Genomic DNA, 23,735 nt, shown 5'->3' with positions numbered 1-23,735 from the left:
GAAAAAAGTGCCCCCCCCAAGCCACAGCCGAGCAAGACAGTGCCCGGCTGCGCTCTTCCTCCTGTCTGAGGTTTTCATTGATGTGAGCATTTCTGTTGAGGATTGGCAGCTGGGGTGGTGTGGTGTGGTGTTTGGTTTTTATTGCCCCCCATCTGCTGGGTGGTTGCAGCAGGTTTTGGTCACTTCACATGACCCTGGGACACTGTGACCGTCATAAATATGCATCAGTTGCCAAGCATCTGAATGTAAATCACCAGACTCTGGAGAGGCTGCAACATTCCAGCTGATCGGCATTTCTTCTGGGCTCAGCGGAAGCGCCAGGATCAGTGCTGCTTTCCAGCTGATTGGTGTTTCTTCTAGGCTCAGCAGAAGCACCAGGATCAGCGCCGAGTTCCAGCTGGAGCCTGGTGCTGATCCTGGCGCTTCCACTGAGCCCTGACAGCCCTGAAGAAGCACCAATCAGCTGGAAAGCGGCACTGATCCTGGCGCTTCTGCTGAGCCCCGACAGCCCTGCAGCTTCAGCCATCTCTCACTGCCACCGGTTCAGCTCATTCCCCTCCCCTGCTACCCTTTTCTAGGATGGTCGCATACCACCTGCCAGGTGCCAATGTACCACAGGTGATACCTGTACCACTGGTTGAAAAGCCCTGATTTAGAACACTTTGACAAACACTGAAGTTGCTTCGATATCCACCTTGCCAGGCTGCATGACAAAAAAAGGGGGACTTGTGCCCCTCCTCAAAACCTCAGTATGGATCCAATTTGGAGGCCTTTGAGGATAAATTCCCTTTTTACTACTCTTGTAATCCCTTAATTCAGGGTACAGTCAGAGCAATTGAATGGAGCTGAGCCCTTACTGGCTGGATGCCCTTCTTGAGTTTGCAGCAAATATTTTCTCTTTGCCCCAAGAAACATCTGCTGCTACATAGGATTAAACCATCATAATACCCATCAGACTCCAAACACCAAGAAAGATATACTGAAGTTCTTCTCAGTGGTGTCCTTTATTGTTTCTTGCCCATAGGCAAAACTTTGCCAAACGAAAGCAAACTACTTACACCATATATTAAACATATATTGTGAACACTTAGGGAGGAGCTGTCTTCACCCTCTTTCTCCCACACAAACTATCTAAACTTCATTGTCTCTTGCAGCCCCTCCCTCCTGGGAATCCAGACTATATTCCACCACATCTCCTCACCTTTGAAACCTGGTTCGCCAGGGGATCCACTAAATCCAGGGATGCCTGCATTGCCTTTGAGGCCTGAGAAGCCAGAAGGACCGGTGGGGCCTGGATCACCTCGATCACCTTGATTGAAGGCTGGGCCCGGTGGTCCTGGTGGCCCAGAAGGTCCTTGGAAGCCTGGACAAAGAAGAAGCCAAGGAGATGTTGTTGCCAGTTAGTCCTTGGTCTGCTATACAAGTAACCCTTATCTCATTCCAGCAGCTCCAAATTCTGAAATTGTGTCCATGGGTTGCCTAGGAAGTTGTTGAGAGGCCCCTTTAAAAATGATTGCAGGTAGTCCTCATTTAGCAACCGCCATTGGGAGTGGACACTTAGTCGCTAAGTGAAATTGTAACTGTGCTTATTATCTGGCTTCAGCTTTCCTTTGGATTACAAACCTGAGAAAGTCATAAATATGAGGACTGATCACAATGTCATTTTTTTCATTACTGTGAATGGTGGCTAAATGAGGCAGTTGCTAAAAGCAAGGATTACCCGTATTAAAAAGTCGATCTTCCAACATGGCCACTTTCATTTGATGTACGAAAAAACATCAGATGAAAAGTATCATTTGGCCCTTCAAAGAAGGCTAACGACAACAACAAGAACAACAACAACAAAACAGCTGGAGCATCACTTGAACACGACTGGCATTGGCAAAATCCCCCATCCGTCAATTGCAAAAGGCAGCTTTGCTTGGAGCAGCTTCTATCCTGGTGTTACTATCATCAGATATCCACACCTGCCTATCTCAGGCCCTTGGGAAGGACTTGATGGTGGATAAAACTGCCAAATGCAGTCTGAACATCTGGCTGATTGTGCAAACAGCCATAATAAAACCAACCAGCACAACGCATCACTTTATTTTGTATTTGGAGAAGGCATGAATTAAATTCCTGATGGGCTCAAACACCTGACAATCCATCCAAGCTCATTGAGAGCAGAAATGAGTGACTTCAAGAGATCTGGAATCACACACAAGCTGTGTTTCCCCAGCATGCTTGTCATTGAATTAAACCATGATTCTAGGTTTCAGCAATACATTGAATAAAACATTAACCTTGAGGCTTGGCTTTGTCCGTCAGGCTAAGCCACAGCTAACCAAGTTTAATATATCCTGGGAATGCAGGTGTTAGATTTGTAACATGTGATGCGACCCTTGTCATTATTTCTTGATCCAGCTTAATTTTTCCTTGCGTACTTTTTTCCGTAAGTAAATGAAAGTTATCTCTTTTTTAAAGTAGGGTTTCATTATTATTTTTTTGAACCAGAGTGTTGTTGTTCTTGTTATTAATTGCGAAGTCGTGTCCGACCCATCGCAACCCCGTGGACAATGTTCCTCCAGGTCTTCCTGTCCTCTACCATCTTCTGGAGTCCATTTAAGTTCACATCTACTGCTTCAGTGACTCCATCCAGCCATCTCATTCTCTGTCGTCCCCTTCTTCTATTGCCCTCAATCTTTCCCAGCATTAGGCCCTTCTCCAGTGAGTCCTTCCTTCTCATCAGGTGGCCAAAGTATTTGAGTTTCAACTTCAGGATCTGGCCTTCTAAAGAGCAGGGTGATGTCTCTGCTTTTTTAGTATGCTGTCTAGATTTGCCATAGCTTTCCTCCCCAGGAGCAAGCGTCTTTTAATTTCTTGGCTGCAGTCCCCATCTGAGGTGATCTTGGAGCCCAGAAAAATAAAATCTGTCACTACCTCCATTTCTTCCCCATCCATTTGAGTGTATTCAATCGTAAATAAATGACAATTGGCTGAATTTGCAACTACTCTAGACCATAAATCAGGGGTCTTCAAACGTGGCCCTTTGATGACTTTTGGACTTCAACTCCCAGAATTCTGATGAATTCTGGGAGTTGAAGTCTACAAGTCATCAAAGGGCCACGTTTGAAGACCCCTGCCATAAATCATGGACTTATTAGCCATAAGGGTTAGGTTTACACATGTTAAATCAAACCTGCACAAGGGATGCTACAACCAGTTTGTAAATGAGGTCTTCCTGTTAAAAAACCATCCCAAAGCTCTCTGCTTCCATACCTGGTCGCCCATCTTCTCCAGGATGTCCAGCGTCACCAGGTTTTCCAGGAAGGTCTGAAGGCAAAGAGATGCCAGGGGGGCCTCGCACACCAGTGGCACCTGGGCTCCCAGGAAGACCTAAAAGGACATCAACCAGGGGTCTGCAACCTAGACAACTTTAAGACTTGTGGACTTCAGCTCCCAGAATTCCTCAGCCCCAAGGTTGCAGACCCTTGACATAAACAAACGTTTCCCAGACTCTGTATTGCTTAGGAAAAAAGCCTGGAGGACAGAATGTACATTAATTGACTACACTTAAGGATGTAATAAGGTGAACGATCATGCTGGATTTGAAGCTTCTAATTCTGCTAAGACGAAAAGGCCAAAAACACACGGCAGACCCAGAAGATGGAGTGCCAACATCAAAGACACTCTATTGAAGTTGCCAGAAGTGCAAAGAACCAGAGCTTTCGACACCTGAAGTGGTAAAAGAGAAGGAAGAAAGAAGAAGGAAAAGAAGAGAAGAATTCTGCTAAGTATCAGCATCCTTGAAACAATCTCTCTCTCCCCCCCCCTCCCAAAAAAAAGGCAACCAAATACGAACTGGGCATACTCAGAGGAGTTACAAATGTTCAAGGTTTGGGAGGAAAATCTGGCACAGGGACAAGGAGAATGCAGAAGAAAACATGGCCAGATGGAACTCAGCAAAGATCTTGCATGCTCCTTAGTACAGCTTGTGAGCCTTCCTTTTCCATCAAAAGCCAGCTAGGGCTTCCACACTCACCCAAATATACCGTCCCAACAATTGTCCATTGTCTCAACAAGGGTTAAGTAGAGTTGGAGTAGATTGGAATTTAAGTGGGAGACTAAGAAGTTAAGTCCAGAGCTATAGGCTCGGCCAAAAATAGAAAGAGGGGGAAAAAAAAACAGAAGGCAGCCATGGAAGATCACATTTGCCAAGAAATCAACATGGATGTTATGACTGGGCATCAAGCCTGACCATTTTTACAAGATTAATTTTGCGACTGAATTTATCTGAGCCCTCAAAGGAAGATATTTTCCTGCATTCTCAGCACATTTAAAAATCTTTTTTTTATTTAAAAAGTTAATTGTTGAGGGGAAACTTCATTTTGGGTATAACAACCTTAGAAAATAATCTGATAGAATTAAATATTGAGTAATTGAATGTTAAATGCTTGGATTTATCATACTTGAGTGGAGTATTCCTTATAAAAGTCCCATAAGTTATGTGTGGCTTATTTTGCAGTGGAGAATAAAGGAGTCCTTTGGATATCTTCATGACAAGTTCAGAGGGAGGTAAGATATGAACCAGGGTCTTCTCAATCTTAATAATTCTTGACATCATTAATGATAATTTGAATGCTGCTACAGCTCTTGATGCTATTCAACTACAGTATTCCCTCTTGCAACTTCTATTATTTACCTATTTCTCCTGCAGGTCCTTTTGGTCCGCGAAGACCAGAAGCTCCAAAGTGGAAACTGGGTTCACCTCGTTGACCTTTGACCCCTGGAATTCCCGCCGGTCCAGGGAGTCCGGTTTCACTCAGGCCTAATAAATTGAGAAAAACCATGAACATCAGTTTGACCCAGCCCTTGTTTACTAGCAATTGGTAATACTTGATGGCTGAAATAAATCCCAGAGAACCAAATTGGCACGAAGTTGGAAAAGCATATTCCTGTTTCGGTAGCTATGATACCTCAGAATTTGGAAGCAAAATGGGAGAAAGCAAAATACGGCTTTTGGGAATCTGCAGGAAAAGGATTGGAAGGGCCCGAGGGCTTTAGATGCTTCTGCAGGGAGCAGCCAAATGCCAAAACATGGCTGATGACATCATCACACAAGAGTCTCAGTTCACATCATTTGTGGAATTCTTGGTGCTCTCCAAACTTGATTATTTGCTTGCAGATGTTTTGTTACCTAACAGATAACATCATCAGCGCCCGTCACTCAGCTTGATTAATTGACTTGCATTGATGAGGTTACCTAGCTGGGTAACGAAATGTCTACAAGCCAACAACCAAGCTCAGAAAGCACCAAGAACTCCACCGCTCAACGCTGAGCTACAGAGATTCTCTTCTATTGGAACCACACATTTGTGTCAGAGGTTGGACAAAATGGAAGCATTTCGAGGATGAAATTACTGCCATTTTGGGCCTTATTGTGGAAGCCTTCAAGGATGTCTCAATTTACCTTGTTTTCCAGGTGAACCTTTAGTGCCAGGTAAACCATTTAGGCCAGTCAGTCCTGGAAATCCTGGGTATCCTGTAGATACATTTTAGAAGGTTTGATGCTGCTGCTGCTGCTGTGTATTTGTTGTTTTAACTACTACAAGAACATGGCAGATGTTCGGCCAAGAGACCCGCATGGAAGCTTAAAAAAAAAGCTTTGTCTGAGGACAAAAATCAATTCAGTAACATAATACAGTACTAGATAATGTCAAGGTCACGCAAGAAGTTGAGAAATTCTGGACCACGGCTTGTCAAAGCAAGAAAGTGAAACAAAAATCTTGGAAGTAGAATCCTTTACAGTAGACTTCTTCATTAAAAAGACCCTATCCTCTAAGAGCCGAGGTGGCGCAGCAGTTAGAGTGCAGTACTGCAGGCCACTTTAGCTGACTGTGTTCAGCAGGTCAGCGGTTCAAATCTCACCGGCTCAAGGTTGACTCAGCCTTCCATCCTTCCGGGGTAGGTAAAATGAGGACCCAGATTGTTGGGGGCAATGTAAACATATATATACATTGCTTACTGATGTACACCGCTTAGAGAGTGCTTGCACTTAAAGCGGTATATAAGTCTCATAAAATAAATAAATAAATAAATGTCAGCCAAGACTCAACCCTCCAGGCCAGCGGTGTCCAAAGGTTGAATCGTGGCCATTGGACCAAACTTGGTTCATCTGAGACATTTCTTTGCTCCTCCGAGCAACTTCAGCAGAGACCCTGTTCTATATCCTCATCATGTAGGAATCCAGTTAATTGATCCTGAAGTAGGAATGGCCTGCTGGGATTGGCGAACCGAGGACACCTAGCCATCATCAATTGCGGATTTCTCCCTGACCTAACTGCTGTTAATAAGTGAAGGAAAAGTGAATTGGTCATTTTTCTTTCAGCGCGATGCCAAGAGTCTTTGCAAGATTTGGTTTGGTATTCCAAACCCATAATTTGAATTTCTGTCTAAAGCAGTGTTTCCCAAACTTGACAATTTTAAGGCGTGAGGACTTCAACTCCCAGAATTCCACAGCCAGTAATGCTGGCTGTGGAATTCTGGGAGTTGAAGTCCTCACGCCTTAAAATTGTCAAGTTTGGGAAACACTGGTCAAAAGTAAAGTTTTCAAGAACAACTCCAAAACGCAGCACAAACCTTTTGGTCCGGCAGGGCCAGGAGATCCAGGAGATCCAGGGAATCCTGGAGCTCCACGTTGCCCAGGATTCCCTGGAAAACCTGGGTTGCCTCTTACAGATCCAGGAAAGCCTAAAGGGGGGGGAAAAAAAAGAATTTACATTGGATTTAACGTGACATTCCAGTATATACATTCTTATCAGATTATTCCACTTTTTACAATCAATTCTTCATCTCTACATATACATCTACGTTTTATATACAATACTAAAATAACACGTATTTCTATCTTAACATTCATCTTTAATCCCGACCGTCCTCTTCGAATTCCTCCAGCGGTAAAATTTATCCCAGGTTTCATAATAAACTGATCCACATTTGTCTTTTAATATCATTGTGAGCCCGTCCATTTCCGCACATGCTAATATTTTATGTATTAACTCTTCCTCTGTGGGAATTTCCTTGCTCTTCCATTTTGGCGCTAAAGCAGAGTCTTACTTAATTGAGCCCTAATGAAAGGAAGTTCCAAGGACACAAATTTAGAATGAAGGAAAGGAAACACAGGACCAAAATATTAAGTATTTAGCACCTACTTAAGTTTACAGCTTTATGAGTGATGAACCAACGTAAGGTTTTCAGAGTTTTCTCATCTAGATGCTGACCAAATCTAAGCCACCTTAGATTCAGCCAGATTGGATAAGTCTCCCTTGAGTTAAGGTCAACTCCTGGGGACTACACGAGTACATCCATAAATATCTTTTGGACAAAAACTTTGTCAAAATCGAACGAGATTTGGACGATCTTGCTATCATGGTTCCGAAAAGAAGCAGCTTTTCAAAGAACTTTGAGGCTTATTCCTCTAAAAGAATCTTTTATTTACTGCATAGCTTCGGCAGCAGCTGACCTTGGCAACACTGTGCTCAGACATTGTTATGATTAACTAGCATATTTTCCCATCCACTAGACCTGTGGGTCGGGACCCCATTTGGGGTCGAACGACCATTTCACGGGGGTCGCCAAACAACGCAGTCCGCCATTTTTTCCCCCTTTTCCTTAGCTGTGCTACTCCCTTTTATTCTATTGGCTTTTGAAAGCCAATAGAATAGACTCTCTTGAATAGAGTCTAATTCTATTGGCTTTCAAAAGCCAATAGGAAGTGTCCAGGCTGTCTCTGCCCTGCTGAGCCCGCCAAAAGTCCCATCCTGCAAACGGTGCTGCACCAGTTGAGTAGTCCTCGACTTACGACCGGTTGGGGGTCGTAGCATTAAAAAGGTTGAGAACCACTGCACTAGACTATTATTATCTGCTTTAACTCTAGAAGTGCTATATAGGCTAAATAAAACAGGTTTGCTTCTTCATATATGGCAAGCGAGAACATCCGATGTTAACAGTCTTGACACTTCCATGAGAATTTACGCAGAATATCCTTGTGAGAGTTCTGGATGCAAAAAAAAAAGCTGCTAACCCCTCTGCCTTAGAAGAGCCACCTTGCAGAGGACATGTCTTTGCCCCAAATATGAAAAACAAATGGCTTTGGTTACCTCTTGGTCCTTCTTGTCCAGGGTTCCCTGGTGAACCTTTCTGTCCATTTAGTCCAGGATCTCCTGGGTATCCGGGGTCACCTTTTGTTCCTTGGACACCTGTGATGCCTTCAAAAACCATAAGAGGAGCCATTAAATTGCCATCTTCCCCAAGTCAGGGAATTCTTGGAGTTCAAAATTTGTACCCCCTCCAGTTTTCACACCTCTAAAATGAATGAACTCAATATTTCCATGGGATGGAAAAACTCCAAAATCATGCGTAAGAATTGACTCCCTTTTTAGCAGGAAATGAGCCGACAAATGTCTATTCGTAAAGCATGTCAACAGTCACTCAGCCATGCTGGGGGTTCACAGGGATTTCGCTTGACAAGGACCTCATTTCTAAGGATCGTAAGAAAGTTAACACTGATCCCTTAAGAAAGGTGGTGTCAGGCTCAAAGGATGAAGACCATGCATTAAATTGCAGTTCAGAAGGTGTATTGCTCGTGTGCCTATACACAAGACTCTAATCAGCTCAAGTGCAGTACTAAATTGGTGGCAGATAAGGGTCACCGGAATTCAAGTGGGGCTGAACTTAGACCAGTGATGGCGAACCTTTTAGAGACCAAGTGCCCAAACTGCAACCCAAAACCCACTTATGTATCATCGAGTGCTGGGTGGGCGTGGCCCATTGGGTAGGTGTGGCCATTTGGGTGGGCGTGGCCCATTGAGCGGGCGTGGCTGCGATGGTAATGGCAGACTGGGTGGGACTAAAAAGTTCAATCAATCAATTCCAACTTTGCGAGATCTTTTTTTTTTCCCGTGAGAAGTTGAAATTGACTGATTGAACCTTTTTTTTTTTTGCACACGGCGGCGGAGGCCTAAAGCGAAAAGGTTTTATAAAACCAAGCTGAAGGCCTAGGACTGGGGTGATGGCGCGCGTGCCCACAGAGAGGGCTCGGCGTGCCACCTCTGGCACCCGTGCCACAGGTTCGCCACCGTGGACTTAGACCATTTGTGGAAATATAATGATTCTAAACTGATGATATGCTTAACTCCTCCCCCCAGCTCTGTGTGCTCTTCTCCTACAGGTGGACTTTCAGTTAATGTATAGTAAAAGTAATCTAAGGTAAGCTTACTAGTTCCCCTTCCTTGAGTCATTGTAGGCTATTGATTTCTTATTTACCTGGCAGCCCTTGGTCTCCTCGTTGGCCCTTAGGTCCCACACCACCTGGGATTCCTCGGGTTTCCCCTCGGTCACCTGAAAAAGAAAGACAATTATCTGCTTTTTATCTCAGCAATTCTGACAACTCACCCCCCTCCCACTCCCAGAGTTTTCTGGGAAAACCCTTCGTTTTTTCCAGTAGCATTTTCTCTTCCACATTTTTTTAAGGAGGTTTTTTTTTTTTTGCAAAGAGCATAATCAATACCAATTTTAAGTTTAGATAAATGGAGAAAGGTACTAGAGAAGTGGAAAGTGATAAGTACATTTCTATGTTGCTTCTCTCTCTCTAAGGTTACATCGAGTTTTCCTTCTTTCCCTAATCTACTTTTTCTAATCCTCTTCTCTATAAATCGTCAGTTCATTTTTTTTCCTCCTTTCTCAGCAAAACGTCTAAGACGATATCAATGATTTACCTTTTGGACCACGCAATCCGATAATTCCTGGGGGGGCCGGTGAGCCTGGTATACCTTCTGCACCCTATTGAAGGAAGTGTCGTGCAATAATCAAAATTAACACTGAAATCAGCTTTCATGGTGGTGCGATTGGCCTCTTAGTATCCAGAGAGGAAGCTCCTTTCTAGTTACTATTATTGTGACCACCAGCTATCTGAAACCACGACAGTGATCGTGGGGATGCTGCAACGGTCATAAGGGTGAAAAACTGTCATGTCCCTTTTTTTAAGAGTCGTGGTAGTTGACCTGAAATGTACAAACTCAGAAAACTCACAAAGTAGCACAGAATGTTTTTAATACAGATAATCCTTGACTTACGATCACAGTTGAGTCCAGAATTTCTGTTGCTAAGTGAAACATTTGTTAAGTGAACTTTATGACCTTCCTTGCCACAGTTGTTAAGACAATCGCTGCAGTTGTTAAGTTAGTAACACAAGTGTTAAGTGAGTCCATCTTCCCCATTGACTTTGCTTGTCAGAAGATCCCAAAAGGGGATCACAAGATCCCGGGACACTGCGACTGTCATAAATATGAGTCAGTGGCCAAGCGTCTGAATTTGGATCACCTGATAATGGAGATGCTGCAACGGTCGTGTGAAAAATGATCATAAGTCAAATTTTTCAGTGGCTTTGTAACGCTGAACAGTCACCAAATAAACTGTTGTAAGTCGAGGGCTACCTATAGTATATACAACATTGGGGGAGGGGAAATGTAGTTGGTAGGGATTCTAGAGACTGGAAAAGAAAGACTGCAGGGTCACTGCCAATTCCAGTTTTTGATTTCCATTTGAAGAAACTTCTGACAATCTAGACAGTGCTACTCAACCCAACAGCAAGATCAACAGCCTCAAGGGATTTCGCCTAGATTCCTCTCCCAGTTGTTGATTGTGTGGTACGGGAGATCCAGGGAAATGCAGAGAGGCTGTTTCCTGACTTTATCCTCATGTCTTCTGCCAAAGCAGACCCAGAGTTCCTTTAGACCAGACATGTCAAACACAAGGCCCGGGGGTTTCATGTGGCCCGCGAAGCCATCCTGGAAACAGTGAGGGAACGGCCCCCTCTGCCTTGGCCCTGGCCCAGGCCAGCCAGGAGCCAATGTACAATTTTGTGGTGGCCATCTATGCTGAAACACATTCAGTCTTAGCTCCATAAGCCCCCCCTCGCAAGGCCTGAGAGGAACAGTGAGGCTCCTCCAGTGGACCATGCCTTGGCACTTGCCCCGGTCCCACCCCCTTCTGCCAGAGACCCTCAGATCTATCCCACTCCTGCCCAGGCCCCCACAGGCACCCTTGACGCAAACGATGTAGAGGTGGCCATGCCCATCCAATAGGCCACACCATCCACACCCACCCAGTAGGCCACACCCACCCTGGCCACACCCACCCCGAGGGCAACCACAGTGCTGATGCAGCCCTCAATGAAATTGAGTGTGACACCCCTGCTTTAGACGTTATACAGCTAGTGCACTTCTACCTGGTGAAGAATATATGGACCATAACCTTATGAAGGACCCAAAGGATCCTGAAGTTGTTAGGAGCTCACTAAGACACCCAAAGTCTAAAAGTGGTGGCCACCATTAAACTTGGAAGAACAGTGGAAGTGCTTCCCGCCCAACTAGGAGGAAAAAAGAGATAGGATACTTACTCTTCCCCCAGGCATTCCAGGAAAGCCCGAGATGCCACCAGATCCCTTTTGTCCCAATAACCCAGGAGGACCAAACGTTCCTGGAAACCCTGGCTCTCCTGGCTGTCCTTTCTCCCTAGATGGTGATCCGTATCTTCCTGGAAGTCCTGGCTGCCCACGGACCCCAGGAGGTCCTTTTCCCCCTACAGAAAGGGAAACAATGTTACGGTGTGTCTAATGCTTCTTTAAAAATGCAGATTGGTAGGGTTTCACCTTGCCTACCATCAGCCTATTGTGAGAGGAGTTACCTGTTGAAGGAGGCAATGCTACAATAATTAGAGATTTCTTGCGTAATGCAGGCAGTGCCAGGACTAGCATTCTGCTTTCCAGAACAATTAACCACAAGTCTACAGAAAAAAACAGGGTGGTCCTAGTTCTCTTCTGATGGTCATCAAAATATTTCATTTCTAGCGCCCAAGTCAAGTAGACATTTGTGCTTAAATGCTGCCTTGGTGGTGGATCAATGGAAGATGTAGCCCAGCATCTTGATTTCCGCAGCCACAGTTTACAAGAATGGAGTCTCCCTCTCTGTCGCCCATTAGAAGGAAGCAAGTCTCCCACAAATGGAGATTTGGGGATTCTCACCGATCTGTAACGAAATGCTCAAGAGCACAGGCAAGAGCAGATTTCTTTGATCTAGACTGGTTAGGTAGGCGATGTAGTTCCAATATATCTCAAGGACAACAGGACAAAGAGAGTCAGCTAGAACACCTATCATGGCGCACGTAGTTCAGGACAAACATAAAATGGACGTTATTATCTGATGCCAAACACATACCTCTTGGTCCTGGATACCCTCTCTGTCCAACCATTCCAGGATCTCCTTTATTCCCTTTGAATCTGAGGGCCACCTCTGGGGGTACGAAAATGGGAGGGCCAGGAGGACCATGGACACCTCTGTCCCCTGCACAAAAGAAGACAGAGGAACACAGCAAGATGCTTATTCTGCCTATACCAGTGGTGGTGAACCTATGGCATGTGTGCGGCACTCGGAGCCCTCTCTGTGGGCACACATGTTGTTGCCCCAGCCTTGCCTCCCCCTGTGACCCCCTCCTCACCAGCAGCCCCCCTGGAGGAGAGTCACCCCCGAGCATGGCCCACGCAGAACAGCGCAGCCAAGGACATGTCAGCCAGGCAGCATAGAGAAGACTCTGCCCTCGTGCCCCATTGCGCACAGTTGATGCTCCAGGGTACAGGCAGACGGCGTGGCTGCCATGGCGCTGCTGGGCTGCCTGGGTGATCTGTGGCAGGCCCTGGAAGCAGTGAGTGGCCCTGCAGGCAGGCGGGGTGGGGTGGGGTGGGGAGCCAGTTTTTGGGCACTCGGTCTCTAAAAGGTTCGCCATCACTGGCCTATACTGATCCACAGAGCACCAGACATTCCCGCTTAGAAGTATTTAGATCTTGTCTTAATTTATAGAACCTCAAAAGCACTGTGCGTATTACAATATATAGAATAGAAGAAGACTGAACTCTCAACCAAGGAACTTACTATCAGGAGTCCGATTCAAAAGAACTACTAAAAGGACGATGGAGACAGCTGTAAGCAGGAAAGCAATTAACGAGTTGTTTCAGTTGCATAGTCTTAAGCGGCATTGCAAATAAACCTTTGCAAGGACACAGGAACCAGGGGTCCTTGGTGGTCTCTGAGTTTGGTTGAAGCCCCTAGAATATAGACTGAGAGCAAAGCCCACTCCTTACTAGCACAGATGATGTTATCTGGTTCGAGTAATGAAACATCTGCAAGAAAACCACCAAGCTCAGAGAGCACCAAGGACCCCCCATTTCCACCCTCTCCTTTATTGGTACATGGAAACCAGGAGTAAGTTGTGACTAAGATTTCATGACTTTTGAGGAGGTATGTGAAATAGGACTTTGTATCTTAACATGTATTCCAGGAGTCAGTTCTGAACATTGGGCAAGAGAATTCAAGTCCTAGTTTCATCGGAAAGCAAAGATAGTATTGTGTAGTGGGCTTCAGTAGGCAAGGAGCAGACCAGCATAGTTACAATTGTTATTTATTGACTCAAACTAGAACTGGAGAACTGCAGGCAATTGCCTGTAATTTATACTGTGAGCCCGCAAGGCCTTAAACAATCACAATACTTGAAAAAGCCCGCCCAAATATGAATGTTCAAAGTTTCCCTCTAAAACAGTTGGAGTTAACAGTCAGGGTCATCTAAAGGTTAGTTTCATTTTATAATAATAATAATAATAATAATAATAATAATAATAATAATAATAATAATAATAATAGTAATAAAGTCGGAAGGGACCTTGGAGGTCATCAAATCCAACCCCCTGCTCAGGCAGGAAACCCTACACCATTTCGGACAAATGGCTGTCCAGTCTCTTCTTAAAAACTTCCAGTGTTGGAGCATTCACCGCTTCTGGAGGCAGGTTGTTCCACTGGTTAATTGTTCTAACTGTCAGGAAGTTTCTCCTTAGTTCTAGGTTGCTTCTCTCCTTGATTAGTTTCCATCTGTTGTTTCTTGTCCTGCCTTCAGGGGCTTCGAAGGATAGCTTGACTCCCTCTTCTTTGGGGCAGCCCCTGAGATATTGGAAGACTGCTATCATGTCCCCCCTCATCCTTCTCTTTGTTAAACTAGACATACCCAGTTCCAGCAGCCTTTCCTTATATGCTTTAGCCTCCAGTCCCCTGATCATCTTTGTTGCTCTTCTCTGTACTCTTTCTAGAGTCTCAGCATCTTTTTTACATTGTGGTGACCAAAACTGGATGCAGGATTCCAAGTGTGGCCTTAGCTTCACAAGCAGTTGGAGTTAAGTTAGTTTCCCTTTAGCAGGGATTAACACAACTTTATATATATTCAAATACTTTGGCCAACTAATGAGAAGGAAGGACTCACTGGAGAAGAGCCTAATGCTGGGAAAGATGGAGGGCAATAGAAGAAGGGGACAACAGAGAATGAAGTGGCTGGATGGAGTCACTGAAGCAGTAGGCATGAGCTTCAATGGACTCCAGAAGATGGTAGAGGACAGGAAGACCTGGAGGAACGTTGTCCATGGGGTCGCGATGGGTCGGACACGACTTCGCAATTAACAACAACAACAATATATATTCAACACATAACCGAGAGCATATACAACAAAAGCTTTGGGGCTGGGTTGGTGTTACACCATGCTTCATGCAAAATTGCTGGACTCACCTTTGGGGCCAGGGAAACCAGAAAACCCAGGGCTTCCACTTCTTCCTGGTTCACCAGAAGTTCCTTGGAGGCCATCCACGCCAGGGAGCCCAGGTGGGCCTGGCATCCCGGGAAAACCAATCACACCCAACGAGCCCTTTTCACCTAGTTTGAAACAACCAAGCGTTAATCTGTGCAAAGTACATTGCATTTTTTTGGGGGGGGGGGGGAAGAAGGACCAGAAATGCTTTGAAAAAAAAATCTGGGGTAGACAGTCCCTGACTAACAACCATTCATTTAGGGGCCGTTCAAAGTTACGACGGCACTGAAGACAGCGGTGTATGACCGTTTTTTTAACACTGACAACCATTGCCACAATCCACATTCGTGTGATCGACATTCAGAGGCTTGGCAACTGGCATGTACTTAGGACGGTTGCTGTGTCCCGCTGTCACGTGATCCCTTTTTGCCACCTTCTGACAGGCAATGTCAAGGGGGAAGGCAGATTCATTTAACAAACTGCAGTGATTCCCTTAACCACTCTGGCAAGAGAGGTCACCCAATGGGGCAACACTCAACTTAGACAAAGACATGTTGGGTTCAGTTGGGGTTAAAAGTTGAGGACTTGCTGTAATCCTCTTCCGAGCCCAGTCTCCAAACTCACAGGTTCATTCAAGAGCAGCGTTTCTCAACCTTGACCATTTTAAGGCATGTGGACTTCAACTCCCAGAATTCCACAGCCAGAGTTGCTGGCTGTGGAATTCTGGGAGTTGAAGTCCACATTTATTTATTTAATTTTATTTATATACTGCCCAATCCCAAAGGACTCAGGGCGGCGTACAGAATTAAAACAATCATAAAACAATAAAATAATACAGTCATACCGCGAGTCTGATCATATCCCGCCCCCCCCCCCGGGGACATCAGCCCCAGGCCTGCCAGAATAGGAGAGTTTTAACGGCTTTCTTAAAGGCCGGCAGGGTGGGAGTAGTTCGAACCTCGGGGGGAAGGTGATTCCCACCAGGTCGGAGCCACCACAGAAAAGGCCCTTCCCCGAGGGCCCGCCAGCCGACATTGTCTGGCCGTCGGGACCTGAAGGAGGCCCAATCTATGGGACCTCACCGGTCTCTGGGAACTGTGCGGCAGTATGCGGTCCTGTAAGTAACCTGGCCTTATGCCATGAAGGGCTTTAAAGGTGATAACCAACACCTTGAATTGCGTCCGGAGACCCACAGGAAGCCAGTGCAGCTCGCGGAGGATAGGTGACACGTGGGCGTACCTTGGCGCGCCCACAATCGCTCTCGTGGCTGTATTCTGAACCAACTGCAGACTCCGAACGCCCTTCAAGGGTAGCACTGAGAAACACTGATTCAGAGCAACCTGGAAGCTCCACACAGGTCAAAGTCCACAATTCTCATTCAAGCCCGGAGCTATAAATTTGGGGAGGGGGGGGAAATTACCTTTTGATCCGGGGAAACCTGGAGTTCCGTCTGGGCCCCAGAGACCTGGAGGTCCCGGCAATCCTCGTTCCCCTGGCTCTCCTGGCCGTCCATTAAGACCTGGAAGCCCTTTCATGCCGGCGGGACCTGGTGTACCAGCCTCTCCTCTTGGTCCTTTTGTTCCCGGAAGTCCTGAATGGTCCAAAACCCAAACCGTCACCATGTTTTCCCCAGGACAACATTCCTACCAACCGCTGCGCCAACTTTCAAGAGCTTAACACTTGAAGCATTTTATCGGTGTAAAGCTAACTGAACTGCGGCAAAACAAGAAAATAAAATCATGCAGACTTTCTAAAGCACACAAGGTTAGAAATGTAAAAAAAAAAAAAGAAAGTATTAGTTGCCTAGTGATTAAGCGCTCTAGGAAAGCTACTGCCTATAACCAATGGACAATTGCCAACAGTGAAACCCCTTATGTTTGGGATAATTTAGGTATTATCAGTTACCGTTTGGAAATCACGTGAGTCGTGAAGGCTACCAAAGGAGACTAGAAACTTCTTGGAGTGTCACATGCCACTCTCTACTCTCATTCTAATCTAAATCATTCCAAAATGTTGTTCCCAGTCTTTGCTTTTCCTTTATTCTAGGCTCTTGACTAGATAATGGGCTGGGCTGGGTTCCAGTGAGAAAACCTATTAACGTTGAAGTACATGGATGAAATCACAAATTGTGCTTGACTTAAGGAAGACTAAACCACACTAGTGGCAGCAGTAAACTGGCTGTATCTGATTTTGACAAAGCTAAGCAGAATTGGACTTAGATGGAACACCAATGGACAGGACTGTAGTCTAGATGGTAAAATTATAAATCTTCCAGGAGAAAGCTTTGGCAATTCACATCCATGCTGTGGCCAGTAACATTATCATGGGTGTATCTATCCAGTCACCAGAAGTCAAGCTCAATTTGACCTAGTCTTTACTTTTTAAAATTAAATTTAAAAGCTGAAGCGTGAGTAAGGCAGAACCTAAATAACAATCTGCAAAACTGTGCCGAAAACTTTAGAAATAACTTCGCTGATGAAACCAGCCCAACGGAGTGGAATTTAGCTTCTGAATACAGGGAGAGTCTTAATAGTTCAGATAATTTTTTTAGACATGCGACAACTAAAATGAGTAATGCTGGGAGGCTAAAAAAAAAAAAAATCTAACAAACTGTGCAGTCGTGACTAAAACATCACTTAAAAGCCACAGCTTCTTTTTCAGGAAAAATATAAAATGTCTGTAGATGGGGGAAAAAAAACACCAAAGATCTAAAATTAAGTGGAAGTCCCTGTTGGTCGAGGGATTATTTGCCATTGAGTTGGTGTTGACTCTCGATGTCCAGACTGATAGACCTTCTCCAGATTTAGTGGCCACACAGACAGACCTTCTCCGGTATGAGAAGTCCATCGTGCAGCATCCCCCACGTACAGACCCCTTTTCAAAAAAAAAAAAAAACAAGGTGAGGGCCGCAATTCTTTGCAGGATTGAAATAAGGGGTATCACGGTCAGTGCAACTTCGGTAGCAAAATCAGCTAGGCAGCTGTTAGTCCGAGAGTTTTTATGCTACAAAGCCTTTTCTCTCACCTTGGCAGCCTATGTGGAGAACCCCCAAAACCAAAACAGTGTGACATCAGAAATGGAGAGATGATGGCAAATGGAACAGAAACATGGTGAGGAAAAACAGACAAAAACATGTGAACCAGGAAGAAAGCACAAGGCTGAGAATGAAGTTAATGACTTGGAAAATAATTGAGCTCTTCATCTACGGAGATTCTCAGTCATCCAGGCCGTGACTGTCCCAAAGGCGCTTTTTTTTGAAGGCAACTGGACTTTCTTTATTTTTGCTTGAAGACATTTCGCTTCTCATCCAAGAAGCTTCTTTAGAACTTCAGAAGAAAGTCCAGTTGCCTTTTTGAAGGAGCACCTTTGGGACAACTGAGCTTTTTCTCAACACAGCTTAGACCAAACATACGGATGGGGTTCCCTGGGGTTGGGTGGATGGAGACAGCAGATAGAAATGTGAAAACTGGGCTGATGCTGGTAGTGGTAGAAATATTTGAGTAAGGGAAAGAATTAGTTTCCTCCTGGATTTCCTTTGAACATTTTTTACTCCTCCAGATTGTTTTCTTTCCCTTCCATCCAGGACAGTGGTTCTCAACCTTTTTAATGCCGTGACCCCCAACCGGTCGTAAGTCGAGGACTACTCAACCGGTTGTAAGTCGAGGACTACTCAACTGGTGCAGCACCATTTGCAGAATGGGACTTTTGGCAGGCTCAGCAGGGCAGAGACAGCCTGGACAATTCCTATTGGCTTTTGAAAGCCAATAGAATTAGACTCTATTCAAGAGAGTCTATTCTATTGGCTTTCAAAAGCCAATAGAATAAAAGGGAGTAGCACAGCTAAGGAAAAGGGGGAAAAAATGGCGGACTGCGTTGTTTGGCGACCCCCGTGAAATGGTCGTTCGACCCCAAATGGGGTCCCGACCCACAGGTTGGGAACCACTGATCCAGGACTTTGTATTTTTATTTGAAGGAACTATTTCTGCTGTGGCATCAAGGTCAGAGAAGATCACCTTCTACCACCTTAATTGGCAGCTCAGTTATTCAGGATTAGAGATGGATTCTCTTCGAGGTGAAGCATCCATGCATGCTCAAGTGGAAATATCTCAAGTCAGTGTATATACTCTATATTGCAAGCAGAAGTAAACCAATCCCTTCATTAAAAGGATCAGGATGGTGATGGAAGGACATTTGCTGAGATTGTTGAGGGGCTACTGGATCAAGTAACAAAGGGAAACTGAGGACAGCCCAGCAGTTACAGCTGGTACAAAACCCAGCAATTGTTAAATTTAGTGCCTAAATTTAGAATCACATTTAGAATCACTGACGTAAGGATTTGCAAGATAATTTCTGTTCCGGAACAAGAATGGCTGTGAATTACGCTTGGCATAGAGCTAAGCACTGTACTTGAACTGTTTGTATTCTTGTTTGACAATAGAATGGTTTATTATGGTGCCATTTATTAAACTCCAAGCAGTTTCATCCACAGGGGCTTGTGGCTGTCACAACTGCAATACATCCAAGAGGCTTTTGAGAAATTAAGAACACCAGTTTCTGTAGAGATTCTCAGTCATCCAGATCACAGTTGTCCCAAAGATGCTTTTTCAAAAGGCAACTGGACTTGAAGACGTTTTGCTTCCCAACCAAGAAGCTTCTTCAGTATTGAACTGAACAGAACTGAAGAAGCTTCCTGGATGCGAAGCAAAACATTTTCAAGGAAAAATAAAAGTCCAGTTGCAAACAGCACCGTTTTTTTCTGGCTGCTTAGGAAGATCATAGGGAGACACTGGGCCATATGAATGAGAAGAGATGGATGGGGTGCAAATCTCCCATGGCATGGGGATTTCCTGAAATTAATGAATGAATATGGATCATGAAAATTAGTCGTGAATGACAGGATCATGAAATGAAAAGGCTCGTTTTAGACAGCTACTTAATCTTCAGTGAAACGGTCGGTACAATGACCTATCTACCTGAGACAGACTGGACAGTATTTTTCAAAAAATCTTTTTTTATCCTGCCTTTATATATTTTTTTATAAATAACTCAAGGCAGGAAACATATCTAATATTCCTTCCTTCTCCTACTTCCCTCTGTGAGGTGGGTTGAGAAAATCCATATAGTGCCCAGAGACATTCTTGGGCATTAATGTAATCATTTACAATGCGCTAGACCCCCCCACCCGCCATGTATTCTTTTCAGTGAAACTATACAAGTACAGTAGTCCTTGTTTAATGACTAGTCACTTAGCGACTGTTCAAAATTACAACGGACTCTAAAAAAAGGTTCTTACGACTTGATTTTTCAAATTCTGACAAGCGCCTAACCCTCTCCCGTGGTCATGTGATCAATCTTTATGGTCATGTGATCACATTTTGGGGACTTAGCAACTAGCTTTATGGCTGTCTACATAAAGGAAAGCCAATGCATCGGTCCTCCAGTCTCACAACTGGGGTTTTTTTTAATGGGTTTTCAGCCTTTGTTTCTGGTTTCCAGCAAAAAAAAAAAAAAAAGCCCATTGGGCAACAATGGCTTTGTTTAAAGACTGTAGCGTTCGCCTAATGACCACTGCAAAAAATGTGCAGTTGGGTGTGGTCATGTAAGTGACCTGCTTAACAACCGCTATGACTCATGACTGTCATCCTAGGTTCAATGATGATCATAATTCAAGGACTACCTCTATCCAGTGCTGGTTCAGTGCATTTGGCTGAGAGCGTCAGCCTCTGCTTTGCTCTCCCACCTCATCTCCAGAACTCTGGAATGGCCTGAATAAGTTTAGAAGCCTGAACACCTGAAGACCAAGGGGATATCAAGCTGAAGGGTATGTCTCAAGCGGGCAACCTGCAGGAAAGCTCTGTGGAGGGGATGTCTGAAGGCCACACACACCTTCATCCAGGACGAAACAATTCATACCTTGTGATCCTGGAAGGCCGATTGTTCCCAAGGGACCTGGTTTTCCTTTGATGCCAAATGGACCTCCTGGTCCTGGTGGTCCTGGCGGTCCATCAAAGCCTGGAAGACCTGGTTCTCCAAATCCCCCTTTTCTACCTGGCAGGCCAGGCTTTCCATCCAGACCTGAAAACCAAAGAAGACCTGGCTCCTATTCTTTCCCCCTTACATGGGTGATCAACAAAATTCATGGGGTTGATTCAGGCATCATTACAAAATAACTAAAGTTGGAAGGGACCTTGGAGGTCTTCTAGTCCAAGCCTCTGCTCAAGCAGGAGACCCCATGCCATCTCAGACAAGTAGCAGTCCAATATCTTCTTGAAAAGCTCCAGTAATGGAATAGCACAAGTTCTGGAAGCAAGCTGGTCCACTAATTAATTGTTTTCATTGTCAGGAAATTTCTCCTTAGTTCTAGGTTGCTCCTCTCCTTGATTAATTTCCATCCATTGCTTATTGTCCTGCTCTCAGGTGCTTTGGAGACTAGGTTGAACCCTCTTCTCTGGGACAGCCCCTCAAATATTGGAAGATTGCTACCATGTCATCCCTAGTCAACCTGATGTGACAAACCTGAGGTCCTTGGCTTTGTGATAGATGATGTTTTCAACCTCTGGAAGCCTCAAAAAGCAAAGATCTATGCAGTTTTGAAAATGATGCAAGGACCTGTAACCTTCTGGGTATCAACTTAAATAAATACACAATGAATTGTCTACATTGCCTTTGAAATGAAGTGAGACAGTGCTTGCTTTTTTCTCCCTGGAAAGTATAAGTCAAACAAGTGAGCATAGCTGGCTGATTTGGTTTGTTTGTTCATGTTTCCCTTAAATATTCATTTTTAGGGGAAAGAAAACCATATTCCAGGAACTGCAAAAAATGGCAATGTCTATCTCAACATTTTACCAGCAAGATGTGATTTTTGACTTGTGGTTTCTATCTTTTTTGGGATTTGTGATACCAGTCACTGTGACCTGTAAACTAGGTTGATTTTTCTGTAATATGAAATGAGACCACTATCTATTGTTCCAGAAAGACAACCCATCAACGGCTCCTTAAAGAAATCAAAAAGCTATCGATATTTTCTTCAGTAGACTTCTTAGATCAGGGGTCCTCAATCTTGGCGACTTTAAGAATTGTGGACAACTTCCAGAATTCCTCAGCCAGCAAAGCTGGCTGAGGAATTCTGGGAGTTGAAGTCCATAAGTCTTAAAGTTGCCAAGGTTGAGGACCCCTGTCTTAGATCATTTAGCTCATTTAAATCTTTCTATCTTCACTCTTTGAACCCAAGCTAAGGTACATTGAAGAGTTTCCCATCCAGAAAGGAACCATCTGCAGACCCATTGAACTTCAACAACTTTTCAGTGTTCTTAAACCAAACAAGAGATGCTTAGAACTCACCTGGTGTTCCAGGAAAGCCAAAATCTCCAGGAAAGCCTTTATCTCCTGGTAAGCCAGGTACCCCAGGTTCTCCTTGGGGTCCTGGTTCAGCCCCAAACACGTCACCAGGGTCTCCATTTGGACCAACCAAACCAGGACAGCCTTCTGGACCTTGCTGCCCATCCGCTCCATCAATTCCTGGTAGTCCTTTTGGACCTGGATCTCCACGAGGGCCAGGAAACCCTTTCAAGAAAAGAAGGCATGAATAATTTTAAAGCAACAGAGAAGAGTTGCTTTTGTTTAGGAGGAGAGAGTGTAGGAGAAAAACAGGCAGAGTCTGGGGGTGTAGACAAGAGAGGAATCAGCCTAGACCAGTGATGGAGAACCTTTTACAGACCGAGTGCCTAAACTGCAGCCCAAAACCCACTTATGCATCGTTGGGTGCCGGAAGGGCGTGACCCATTGACTGGGTATGGCCCATTGGGTGGGTGAGGCCCATTGGGTGGGTGTGGCCCATTGGATGGGTGTGGCTGCGGTGGTAATGGCAGACTGGGTGGGACTAAAATGTTTAATCAATCAATTCCAACTTTGCAAGATCTTTTTTTCCCCCCACAAGAAGTTGAATTGATTTATTGATTGAACCTTTTTTTTTTTTTACACACGGCGGCGGAAGCTTAAAGCGAAAAGGTTTTATAAAACCCAGCTGAAGGCCTAGGACTGGGGCGATGGCGCGCATGCCCACAAAGAGGGCTCTGAGTGCCACCTGTGGCACGCATGCCATAGGTTCGCCACATGGGCCTAAACTCTCTATGTAGCCACAAAGGGTCTAAGTCCAGCCTCTCTTGAATTCCATTAACTGTTATCTAGTACCAATTTACAAATCAACTTAGTTGGAATTTAATATGTAATCCTGATTCTTTGCACCTGACCACATTTTTAGCAATAGTTTATGTGTCTCATCATCTGCTCATAAATTTATAAGCCAGATCCAAGTGGATTCAGGGTGGTTATGATTTACAGCAAAACCTGGGCTGCAATAAACTCAGATGATGTTCGTAAGGAAAGCAAACTTCATTCCATACACGCTTGATAGGTGGAGAATGATGCTGCAGTTATGCTAGCCAACCATTGAGTCTATACCACACAATAAATGCCCACAGGCATGTGGTGGCACCATGGTTTGCTAAGGCATTAAAAGAGAGTCCTTAGAAGCCCTGAAAAACCAACCCCATGGGCACTGAACATATTTAAAGACTGTCGTAAGTCGAGGACTATCTGTAGTTCAATTTTTAAGTGTTCGGGAATTTCAGTTGATTCCTGGTGATCTCGTGGATGTATCCGTAGAAGGGTTTTGGAAAGATTAGGAAGTGTGTGGCCAAGGACATCTGGATTTTCCCCTCTTTCCTGGTTCTTACCTGGCATTCCTGGGAACCGAGCCACTCCAGGTGTGCCTGGTTCTCCTTTTAAGCCATTTAAACCTGGCTGCCCTGGAAAACCAGGGAATCCTTTGCTACCCTTGGAACCTGGAGGAAGAGGAGGAGAAAATCAGTTTGGGAAAAAACAAACATCTGTCCTTCTTAGCCTCCTATGAAAAGTGCAACGATGCTCTGACTCCTCTAAATGCATTTTGCACTGAAGCACGCCAACGAGTACAGTTAATTTAGTTGGAGTTAAATGAGGCGTCTCTGGTGCTCTCTGAGCTCACTTGTTTTAACAGAATAACAGAGTCGAAAGGGACCTTGGGAGGTCTTCT

At 44.8% G+C, this 23,735-nt stretch overlaps 1 protein-coding gene across 3 annotated transcripts in view; it reads right to left on the bottom strand.

The window, feature by feature from the left end:
* COL4A6 (collagen type IV alpha 6 chain) overlaps positions 1–23,735 on the bottom strand; it is a 171,968-nt gene that overhangs the window by 9,908 nt on the left and 138,325 nt on the right. For 2 of the 3 annotated variants that reach the window (XM_039348728.1, XM_039348730.1), the window contains 16 exons: positions 23,398–23,505; positions 22,004–22,225; positions 20,576–20,737; positions 17,687–17,695; positions 16,083–16,253; positions 14,644–14,787; positions 12,258–12,383; positions 11,441–11,622; positions 9,759–9,822; positions 9,307–9,381; positions 8,142–8,249; positions 6,622–6,732; positions 5,453–5,524; positions 4,685–4,810; positions 3,262–3,378; positions 1,202–1,363 (listed from right to left, as the gene is read on the bottom strand). In XM_039348728.1, the coding sequence (XP_039204662.1) occupies positions 1,202–1,363; positions 3,262–3,378; positions 4,685–4,810; positions 5,453–5,524; positions 6,622–6,732; positions 8,142–8,249; positions 9,307–9,381; positions 9,759–9,822; positions 11,441–11,622; positions 12,258–12,383; positions 14,644–14,787; positions 16,083–16,253; positions 17,687–17,695; positions 20,576–20,737; positions 22,004–22,225; positions 23,398–23,505 (1,959 nt within the window). The remainder of the gene's footprint in view (positions 1–1,201; positions 1,364–3,261; positions 3,379–4,684; positions 4,811–5,452; positions 5,525–6,621; positions 6,733–8,141; positions 8,250–9,306; positions 9,382–9,758; positions 9,823–11,440; positions 11,623–12,257; positions 12,384–14,643; positions 14,788–16,082; positions 16,254–17,686; positions 17,696–20,575; positions 20,738–22,003; positions 22,226–23,397; positions 23,506–23,735) is intronic. The other variant, XM_039348729.1, reaches the window with a different exon arrangement.

The sequence above is a fragment of the Crotalus tigris genome, unplaced genomic scaffold (genome assembly GCF_016545835.1).
Source record: "Crotalus tigris isolate CLP2741 ecotype Arizona unplaced genomic scaffold, ASM1654583v1 scf7180000018172.2679963, whole genome shotgun sequence".
In the NCBI taxonomy this organism is placed as follows: domain Eukaryota; kingdom Metazoa; phylum Chordata; class Lepidosauria; order Squamata; family Viperidae; genus Crotalus; species Crotalus tigris.
Note: the sequence above shows the minus strand (reverse complement) of the source record. Positions and strands in the feature narration are given on the sequence as shown.